Source organism: Carassius auratus, chromosome 9, assembly GCF_003368295.1.
Source record: "Carassius auratus strain Wakin chromosome 9, ASM336829v1, whole genome shotgun sequence".
In the NCBI taxonomy this organism is placed as follows: Eukaryota; Metazoa; Chordata; class Actinopteri; order Cypriniformes; family Cyprinidae; genus Carassius; species Carassius auratus.
In genome coordinates this window covers 808500-820560 of record NC_039251.1, presented here as the reverse complement: position 1 = coordinate 820560, position 12061 = coordinate 808500, and the positions used below count along the sequence as shown (strand labels likewise).

The 12061-nt window shown below is 34.6% G+C and overlaps 1 protein-coding gene across 1 annotated transcript; it reads right to left on the bottom strand.

Annotated features, from left to right (window-relative positions):
• Positions 1-3735: 3735 nt before the first annotated feature.
• On the bottom strand, positions 3736-10812 carry LOC113108130 (ADP-ribosylation factor-like protein 5A). Its single transcript, XM_026270964.1, has 6 exons — positions 10443-10812; positions 6307-6367; positions 5737-5884; positions 5576-5659; positions 5299-5450; positions 3736-4274 (listed from the first exon to the last, which is right to left on the bottom strand). The coding sequence occupies exons 1-6, from the start codon at positions 10486-10488 to the stop codon at positions 4226-4228; spliced, it is 540 nt and encodes a 179-aa protein (XP_026126749.1). The 5' UTR covers positions 10489-10812; the 3' UTR covers positions 3736-4225.
• Positions 10813-12061: the final 1249 nt, after the last annotated feature.

Here is a 12061-nt window from a genome sequence, read left to right as displayed (position 1 = left end):
ATACATGCATTACATAGCTCAGTACAACATTAATCTTCACATATTCCCTTTATATTTTCTTCTGGATTTTGCCTAAATGTTCTTTGACAATATTTTTGCCCAGACATGTCTTTAATACGTTATATTTGTGAAAGAAGTCTCATACAATTTCTCGCAGTTGACTTATGTTTTTGTTAATACCAGATGGGAATAATAGGGGGTCTGAGCACCCTACTTAAGGGTTTAAGTCTGGCAAAAGTATTTCATTTTTATTTTTAAGTAAATATATGTTTCAATAGGGGTTTTAGAAATTTCAGTAAGGTTTAAAGTTAGATTACAAATTAGTAAGAGCACAATCCCCAAATGTTACTCCAAAATCCTTGTCTGATGACAGACCATAGAATCGTTTTCCTTGACAATATTTCATTAATTATGTAATGTGTATTTTTATTAACTGTTCTGGGGTGCCTTTCCCAAAATCATAACCTGTAAGCAACTAACTTAGTAGGTTGGCAATGGGAAATTGTATTGGAACCAACAAAGTTGCTAATTTAGCAACTATGCTTTTGGGAAATGCACCCCTGAATGCCAGATCGAAAGAATCACTTTTACCCTGAGGTCTGAATTAGTTCACGAATCAGTTTGACTAACGTGCTTAATCGTTTGCAGTGGATTTTGTACATATTTAGGGATGACTTATAAAATAGAAAACAAAAAGAGATGGGAATATTTACCTACAGCCCATTGCAGAAATTGGTCACTTAGCGTTATCGTTTTCATCGAAACTGACTCTTTTCTGACTCTGCTGCAGTGAAAGGCCATTAATTATGCCACATATCCATAATAATATTAAGATATGGGAAGACATTTTGTTTGACTACTGTTTAAAACTACAAACGCACCTAGTAAGTAGAAAACGAACGTAAAAGACAGAAAATAAGCGCCAAGAGTAATCCGCTCTCGTACTTTCCATTAGGATTAGCAACATAAATTATGTTTATGCAGTACTTTGTGCTGCTCCCGAAAATTAAATGCCGTACCCCCCTTGAAAATCATTGTATAATTCGTAACACTCATTAGATTATCTAAGGGACTCGTTAAAAAAAAATGCTTTTTTAGCAAGTGCCTCAGATGTCTGCAATGCATCTCTAAGTGCTTCTGCAGACAGCCAGCAGCTCTCACCATTCTGTGCTCTTTCTTTGGTGTCTCCTGATGAGCATGTTACAGTATTAAAACTATTCAGGGACGCTCAAAAATACAGCCGACACTATTTTAAAAGCATCCTGTGGCTGTAATGGGGTATCATCATGTTGATGTTCAACCACAGAGGTCATAGATCTATTTACTTTAGCCCATTATATCATTGCGTCTCAGGAACAATTTGAGCAATACACGGCTCTTATACACCTCTAAGGACGTGAAATATATTAATTTGATAGTGACGTCCTCCAGCCATTCCCACTCAAAACTCCTGCAGTTCTGCAGATCTCCACTGTGGGGCGTCGTGACCGAGCTGAATGACAGAGGCAGCTGGGACTGTGTCAGCTCAGCGTTTCAGACTGTCCTCATATCCATGCTCATATCTCATCTCTGCAATACCTAGCACTGATCACATCAAAGGACAAATTTACGTTTATATACACAGCATATTCAAATTCACATTAATTTTTTTTACATATTTTATAAAAAAAAGCTTACATTTGGACTATATATGTAATTTATTCTAATGATAAAAAAAAAAAAACATTTTAACCAATTTGCAAAATTTCCACAATGTATTAATTATGTGGCATAACAGCATTAACACATGTCAAGGGTTTCACACATCAGGGTTATTAAAAAAAGAAAAAAGAAAGTCACTTGAAATCAAATTGATGTTAACTGAAATCCAATAAAATATTTAAATAATATATTTTATTTCAGGTATTTGCAACATTTGTAATTTTCGTTTATTTTAAAATACGAAACAATAACGAAAGCAATAAAGTTAATAAAATACATTAATGTATTGAAAAAATACAACTATGACAAGACACACAAAAAAGCGAACTAAAAATAAAATGAAAACAGAAAATATAAAGTAATAAAAGCTTGGTAAAATAACTCATAGAAGCTATAATAGTCTTTCAATAATCATAATAATAACAACTAAAATAATTCTGTCACAGACTAACCACTGAAAATAAAACTTATATACAGCTAATGTGTTAATTCTATAGATTCTTTGCTTGCTAATTAAACTATGGCTGACATTTTCAACCTGTGTCACATTTTAAGAAATGGAAATTTAAGTGATGATGCAGTTTGCCTGACTTATAATATCAAGGACTGGACTGACCAGTACATTGAAAAATAGCAACATCTATAGCAACATCTATATTAACTGGTTTTATTATACACACACACATATATATATATATATATATATATATATATATATATATATATATATATATATATAGCACCACGGAATCAACTGAAATACATCCGTTTATACCAACAAAACCACATCTCTCACTCTGAAAAACAAAACAGTGTGCTACACAGATGCAGATACTGTGCTAGAGGAAACCCGTTTACCATGATCCCAGCAATTAAACTTAAAATATAATTAAAAGTCTGCATGAACATTATCTGCAAAATCAAATGTCTGAAAGTAGCTTAGTTTGTATAGGAATTGCATTGTCACAGTATAGTGGAAATGTCATTGTGCAGTGTTTTTGAAATATTAGTGTATATCAAGTACACAAAGAGTTTATGCATTTTAACAGACTCATCGATGTGTTGTCCTGCTTCAGATAGATACAAAATGACTATCAGGATAATAGTGTCTTGCCTGTCATTATTAGGTACTGATGTTCTACATGAGATCAGTCGAGGGTCAAGGACTCTTCAGTGTGAAGAGGACCAGAATAACAACAATTAAAGGCTGTTAAAAAGAAAGCTGAACACTAAAGGTAAACTTAACCAGGTTACAGAAAGACTTTTCCCTTAAAATTGTCTTAAAAAATAAATTAAAAAAACAAAAATTTGGCCATTTAATTATATTTTAAGATACCGTTTAAAAGTGCATTGTGTTTGTCACCAGTGACAGCAAGTAAAATTTCTAAATTAATCTATCCACATTAAAAATATCTGAAAATAATAATTGAACACTTTCTCTTCACATTTAAATAAAACTACACTATTAAAATCAAAGGTATTTAATTTGCATTGAAGGTTCAATGAAGAACATTTCACATCCATAGATCCTTTCCTTTGACCAAAAGCTTCTTTACATTTTATAAATCTTCTTAACACCAAAAAAAGTTTACTTCAGGAACCAAAAGTAAACTTTTGGGAGCCTTGTTTTTAAGAGTTTTTAAATGTATTCAAATGTTCTGTTCTTAATAAAAAATAAAGAATTACAATATTAACCTGCTCTTAAAGTCCGAATTCTGTGATAATATTATATGTTTGGTCTGTGGTATGCATTGAAATGACAATAATTTTAGTATAAATGTTCTGCCAAGATTACACTAATATCATTCTTAAACATAACTTTTTTCTTCCAAGTTAAACATTTTAAATTCCTTTTTAACAATTAACATGAGAAGTTCTCTTTCAACCACGTGTCGCCCCCTAGAGGTAACCAAAGGACCGAGACAAATAACCAAGCTCAACATGATCTATTATGACAGTACAGTACTTAAAGCTCCATAGGGAAAAAATCTGTAGATAATTAAAGTGTAATGATAAAACAGATAAACAGACAGATTTTTATCATGACAGATAAAAACACTTTATTTAGTTGTATTTTACATAAGTGCAGTCTCCTCTTGCATGGTAATGGGTCTCCTCCTAACTGCAGAGGAGACAGAGAGTCAGGTGCAGGCACAAGGTTAATGAAAATACTGGACTGTACACACTGGGCAACACCATGTCAGCTAGCTGGGCAAAGCAGTGAGGCCACTCCAGGTAGGGTTCTGCTCAGCTAGAGACCAGTTAGTCCAAGGTCTGTGCAACCCTCGTTACTCTTTCAATGGCCATTCACACAGAAAAACACTGAGTTTATGCTGTCTTGCAAGTCCTGACTTTTTTTACTTAGTTAGTTGCAGATTGTTTGTTCACAGGTTTCAATAATCTGTAATAAATAAATCAAACAAGTTCTGGTGACGTCGCTGGGTCACCTTCACAGTGAGCGACACCCGGCCTCCACGTCCAGTGGGAAAGATAGAGAGAGCACACTGCTATCTGAGGTCAGAGGTCATCTTACTCGCAGCCGTGACATCATCCATTCCAGACCCTGACAGAGCCTGCGGACAGGAAAGAGACATTCAGCTCGGCCAGTTAACAAAGCTCCTTTCTGTCTGTCTGTAAATCGGACAAAGAAAGACATTTGTGCTTTCTGTCTGTCAGTCACAGAAAAGCCTCTGAACTAATGACCCTGGCCATAAAATGAGGTGCAGCAAACATTAATGACCAACCAGACTTTCTGTTACGAAATCCACTGACTTTCTGGATCAAATTATGACTTGAAACTTGTATTGTATTTAAACATTATTTTCTGTGCATTATGGGATCTGAATGCATCCAAAAAGCAGTCAGACTTGAGTTAGAAAAAGGTAAATTGAATCTGCTTCGATACGTTTCATGAAATTTTGCATTGGCCAGGGTTATCCATGGAAGCTAATTCCACTATAAAACAAACGTCATGCTTTGGTAAATCAGTCATAACACTGAAATCTAAATGATGAGATAAAAAGTCACATTTATGCTATGTTTCCACCTTTTGTCTTAATTTTTACTTTTAACACCAATTTAAACCTTTTTTGTCAACCTTTTTAATGCTTCATCTCATTTGAACTTTTTGTAATAATTTGACTGCCATAATTTTGACATTTCAATTTCAACATTTTGTCATAATTAGGATAATCTTTTTTTCATAATTTTGACTTTTGTCATAATATTACCAAAAAGTCATTATGACAAAAAGTATAAATTACAAAGTGTGTTTTCTTTTACTTATGTGGTGAAAATAGGCATCTTCCATAGTTGTCTGTTTGATTTATTAATAAAAACAAGCACTGACTAGAAACACAAGGACATGTCTGCATTTGTCTGATGGCAATTGCTGTCTAAGCAACATTTAGACATCTAATACTGATTCATCACTTCTATCGATGCTAGTTCTATATTCAGCCAAAATAACTACAACAGTAGACTTTCACATAATCTGTGATTCATTACACTTTTCTACTGATGAAAAAATAAAATAATTTAACTGGATCTCTGTAAAAGATATTTTTTGTGTGGCTCTGTAGGTTTTTGTGGCTTTACCCTTCTCCAGTGAGAGCACAGCAGGCCTGGATGTGCCACTGATGGTCTTTGACAGAGGTAAGCTGAAGACTCTGGGAAATCTCAGCAACAGTCAAACAACCCTTCACATCTTGCTTGTTGGCGAAGACCAACAAACCAGCTTTTTTCAGATCCTAATAAAGAGAAAAGAGGAATTGAAATCAAGCAGCATGATGAAAACCAGACAGTCTCAGAATAATCCCTTCAGCAAATATGTGTGCATGAACACCAGTTCTCATAGTGCCATACATATACTCGCCTCATGGGCTAACATCCTGTAGAGCTCCTCTCTGGTAACTGAGATCCTCTCTCTGTCTGTGCTGTCCACGACCACGATCACAAACTGCACAGGAGAGACACATTAATGACACGTACTCTTTATAATTCAAGATCTTTTCACAGTGGTCTCAGGGTGTCTACCTCTGTGTTAGTGTAGTACGTGTTCCAAGACGAGCGTAACGATTCCTGTCCTCCAATGTCCCACATAAGGAAATGTGTATTATTGACCACAATCTCTTCCACATTGCTGCCTATGGTGGGTGAAGTGTGCACCACCTCATTCATAGAGCTGGAGATGACAAAAATGACATGGAGCACAAAAAGATCAACAAATAGGACACTACAACAGATACAAAAACACTACAAAATGAGGCTGTAATTTGCATGTTGTAAATCACACAATTGCATAAACTTGTGAATTTTTTGGAAGAAATTAAATATTCTATTCAGCAAGAACACATTCAACTGATCAAAAGTGACAGTACATACATTTACAATGTTATATAGGTTTCTATATTAAATAAATGCCGCTTTTGAACTTTCTATTCAAGAAAACCTGAAAAAATATCAGTTTTTTCGCAGAAATATTAAGCTGCTTTTAAAACAGCTTTCTTTTATCATTTATTATTTTTACTGACCCCAAACTTTTAAATTACAACATTTTAAATCAAGAATGGACTACTAGATTATAACTAGTGCAATAGTACTTACAACTGATAAAGTATGGTGGTCTTTCCTGCATTGTCCAGCCCAACAATAATGACTTTGTGCTCTGGGGGAAAAACAGGAAGACAGTTAGGCTACATGTTTTAGTTAACACTTTAGATCATACCCAGCATTGCAGCCATTCATCTTTGATTTGAGCTAGAATATTTAATACACAATCATGTGTAAAACCAGTATTTGACTGTGTTATTGAGCAGTGTGTCATGATCCTACACACACAGTAACTCAAGTAAAATGGGTGGTGTCAAAGTCTTTTCTTCAAACAGAAAGGAACTGAGAGAATCTAACTGAATAATGGCCAAGCCCAGAGAGTAAAATATGCCGCATGTCTCAAACACGTTTTAGCTGCCCTGGAGACCAAAAGATCCAGCCTCAAAGGCACTGTTTATTAGCTATATTAACCACAAACAGTTGTGTATGAGATGATACAGTGCACTTTATACAGTCAACTTATTATCTGATTTTAAAAAGCCTGCCTAGCATCTTAGTAACATTTCTCAAGTGTAATATTACTATGATTATTATGCTGTGTGCAGCACCATTAACCATGTTGCAACCAATTAAATATCAAATACTAAAAGACTCTGGATAGAGTTGTTTGCACCTGTAAATGAGTCAAAGGCATGACAGTCAAGCTGACGTGGTAACACATTTGAGTGTGTGTAAAGGTGGCTGAATAGTTTCCACAAGAGAAAACAATGCTTAGCTGCACTTGCGACAGAACTTTGCATACCGCACTTTATCAAGCCTGACAATGGCAAAAGCTTATGTAGAGCTAATGCAAATATCTTAATCTAATTTAATTGACTGTCTCATGCTAAATAGCCAGCACTTTTTTTCTGCGCCAAGGTCCACAAAACATGCCCAACAGAGGAAACAGGTTTTATATAATACACATATCAGTCACCTTTTTGGGGTGGTCTCTTCATATAGGAAAAGGGATTGTGAAAACTCATTTGGCTGGACATTAAATAGAGGTCGATCACAATTATAATTTTGATAAAACCATTAAATAGAAAAGGGAAATGAAATCAGCATCCACAGACAGGATGTGGGGAAACATTTGAAGAATTGCTGAGATTCAGATCTGCTAAAACTGATGTGACAAAAAAGGTAAAAGGTTGATAAACTTCTTAGGCATGATAGCCGAATATGATTATTTCAGTAAAGATCAAACCACAATTGTCTGAGAACAGCTGTGAATGAACCAGTTTTCAAAGGATCATAATTCTCATCTCACCCTGAACCTGAAGATGACTGACAGACAATATGAATAGGAGAATAAAGAGAAAGAAACCAGAAAGACATCTGATCCGAGTTAACACAATGACCATGAATAGACATACAACAGAAGAAAACACTGCACTCCACGTCACTACTACAGACCTGAATAGGTATTCAAGGACATTCAGACACACCCATTCAGACGTGTTACAGAATGAGTCACAAGTATGCACACTAGATAGATCACGGTCCTTTTTGGGGACACAGAAACTTTGGTCTCTCAAAAGATCATTCTGTAGATAAGACCTCAGTCTTGCTCTTGATAGACTGGGTCATTTCATTTGAAATGAACAAACAAAAGAGGAAAAGTTCAAATGAAAGCATTCCAATGAGATGCTTTTACCAAGACACTGTGAAACTGATGACATCATCATGCCAGCGAAGCATTCATACGTCACAGAAGGTTCAAAGGTTAGGGTGGATTTTAATTTATGAGCTTTAGTACTTCAATCAAATGTTCTGCTTTATCATTCCTTGTATTCACAAGAACATACAAAATGGATTAAAACCTAGTCCTTTGTTTTTAGCAGAAAAGATAATGGCTAAATGGCACATTCAAATATACAACTGTGGGGACATTTAAATTTAAAAAGATGGCTGGAGTTACATGGTTCTGGGTCTCACTTTCTAGCAGAGCTCATAAACAGGCATGACAAGGTCTCAATTTTTTTTTAATGATATCTGTAAATTATCCAACTTTAATATAAGCTTTTACTTGCCTTTTTTATTATTTTTTTAAAACTGTGAAATACAAAACTATGACAAGCCATCCCAAGACTATGAAGAGTCATTTGTGCAATTCCTACAAACCATAATCTATGTAACCAGCCAGGCGACTTTAGTCTGTGACATCAGTTAGATCATCTGTGGATGTGACAGAAAAATTTTTCATTTGCAAGACATTGACAATATAAATATACAATAGTAATGCACAAAGTTGACAAGTAAAACAAAAAGACAGAACTAGACGGTTTATTACAGTGCTGGTGGATTTCATTTGCAGTGTCAACTATCATGACATCTACCCTAAAGAGTAAAGACTAAGAAACATCTCGAAGAAACCTTACACTCACATTCTCAAAGTTTGTTCCTGGAAAGTTTAATTCTAGTCTGAACAAGAATAGACATGAAACTGAAGAATAAACAAAGAAAAATCCAAGTGGTACCAAGTGCACATGAAGGGCTTAGAATGTATCCATTCCCAGCCTCTGATTATATCATCCTATCACTTCTATCAATTGCATGAAATGTTGTGAAAGAATTGAAGCAACTGTGTTGAGGCAATTCTGCAGTGTGATGCAAAACATGGACAACAAAACACGGATGTGTGTTTTAGGCATGGAAAGATTTAGTTTAGATGTTTGGGGTCGGTTAAATTTTATTCAAAAATAAAAATAAAATCAATACCTTACCGTTATTTAGCAAGGATACTTCAAATTGATCAAAAGTGACCATAAAGAGATTTATAATGTTACAATAAATTTATATTTGAAAAAGTAGCACCATTTTCCACAAAAATATTTAGCAGCAAAACTTTTCAGTGTAATATAGACAAATGATTCTCGAGCAGTAAAACAGCATTAATTGGAATGATTTCTGAAGGATCATGTGACACTGAAGTAATGATGCTGAAAATTCACTTTTGCCATCAATAAACTAAATGACATTTTAAAAGATGTTAAAATAGATAGCCATTCTTTTAAATTGTAATATTTCACAATATTTCCTGTATTTCTAATCAAATGAATACAGCCTTGTTGAGCATTAAAAATCTTACCAACCCCAAAATTCTGAACAATAATAAGTCACCATTGATGACTTACTATAAGGCTACTTCATGTAAACAAAAAGAAATAAAACAGACTATTGAGGGTGCTGCACCGACTGTAGGCAACAGTCTCCAACTCTCACGTTACAAGGCTCTCCCGTATCACAATGATCTGTTCAGCTAATGAGTAAGGTGAGACCTGGAGAGAAACGTTCCACTGGGTTATGTTACAATGTGCACATGCATGCTCAATTCCCCATAAATTGATGTGCAAATCTTTCAAACAAGATTATACTTTATGGATATCCTACACCATGTATAATAAATGAGAGACCACTGGCTATCCCATGGACTTGTGTAACCAGTAATGCTGACACAAACCCCAGTGCTTTGAGGATTACACAGGCTGACCAGCGCTGCAAAATGCCCAGCATGCACAATCACAGAGAGGAAAGAGGCACAAGTGTTCAGGCTTAATAATGCAATGGGTGTTTCACCTTTTGATTCAAAGGCTGGTGAATAAGCAGGTTAGTCTATTCTCAGTGCTGACAACTGACTTTCACATTCACTTTATATTGATTTTACCTCATATGGTAAGTTGTATGTATTTGCAGACGAAATACATAAAACCAAACATGTCATTGCATAGGGGAATATAACAATACTCGAATATAAAATGCCAATAAATAAGTTCAACCACATTTTATTCTTATACGAAAATAACATTAGCGCGTCAGAGTTTGACATGTTACACAACAATTACCTATCAGCAAGTAAAAAATTTAAATATCAGGGCTCTAACCTCCATGTCAGCAGTCAGTCCTGAACCATCTTAGGCAGGTTTACTGAAGCTTTATCGACTGTTTTAATGTAATGACACTTTCTCAGAATATTTTTGTATTTACAACATGGTTATAAATGTTTCAGTCGTACATAAGCATCGCTGTTTTAAAACGAAACTACAGCAGCAGGTTAGCAGACACTTGCTAGCTATTAAACCCCATATAGCCAGTCAATATTTAAACTGAATGTTATTTAATTATTTTTATAAATACACTATTTCCCGTACCTTGGTGGTTAAAAAGCCTCCATAATTTTGTGAAAAGGATTCCCATCGCTGGTGTCCGGCCTTGGGCAACGCCACCCAGCAGCAGAGAGAGACTGAAAATCTATCTGTTAGCCAGCTAAGCTAACGATCCGGTTCAGTAAAAAAATAATGCTGTCGGTAACAGTTATTCACTCCTTTAATGTTCTCCCCATAACGGTGTCCATGTTTCGTGAGGAAGGGATGTCTAAATCCTGCATCATTTCAGTGCTGTCACGTCTGGAGGTAAGGGTAACGAGGGCGTTCATTTGGTTCTGCGGCAGCGAGACGAGCGTCTGAACTCGAACTCAATCAGTACTGCTAACAGCCACGCAACACTCACCGGAAGTGACTCGCGCGGCCTGCCTCTAAATCTATTGTGCAGCATCTACCTATGGCCTCTACCTACCTAGGCAACAAGCAGGACACTTAAAATGAGCTTGGAATGTTCCGCATGTTGTATGAAATGCGATCTAGCTAGGTGGCTTACTAGGTTTTGAGCTACAGCCTCACTCTCACTGACAACATAGTGGAATGATACTAGAGATAGTATTTCTACGAACATGTATAATGAATATGCGACCAGGTGATCTGTTTAAAAAGTCAAATGCAATGCATAAAAACGACGAATAAAATAGAAAAACATTTGTCCTATGTCTATATGTCTTTTATGAAAGCAGTTGTGCAGTTCATTAGGCCTACATTTTATAAAATTAATGAATAAATATGATCCTTCAAAAGTCTTTTTTAAATGATGACCATTGTCTATTCGTGATTTTGGTTGCTTTGCCGCTGACAGCTCTGAGTGAATACTATAATTTATTAGTAATTTACCTTGAAGTAAAAATTAGCATTTCTTTTATCTCTATCCAGGGGCATAGCACCAGATGTTGGGCCCCAGTCACACAACACCTCATCAATCATAATAATAATAATAATAATAATAATAATAATAATAATCAGTATCATTACCCCCGTTACCCCTCTGTTTGATGGCCCTGTCTCTCATCCGCTTGCTTAACCTCTGGTAAGCTAAAAAAAAAATGTGTACAATACACACAGTTTATACTTTATTTAACATATCTTGCAGCTTTCTTATTCACATTTCTTGTATAATTGTATCTATGGTGATTATTTCGTACACACTAATTTTATTATTATTATTATTATTATTATTATTATTATTATTCAATTATCCAAATGATTTAACACCTCAAAAGTTGTTTGAGAAAATAATGAAAGATATGACATTTATAAACATAAAAAATATAGGCTTTATATAAAATAAAAGTGTAAAAAAAAAAAAAAAAATCTATATTTTTATTTAGATATTCTTGTCAAAGCCTGGTTCCAGTACCAAAATGTATTTAACAGAGATTGTCATATATATATATATATATATATATATATATATATATATATATATATATATATATATATATATATATATATATATATATATATATATATATATATATATATATATATATATATATATATATATATATAAGAAATACAATAAAAATACTTTTTTTGAAAGTTGAATTTGAGCAAAGACAGCAGAGGGCGTCTGGATTACCAGCAACATGCGTGAAGAGAAGATC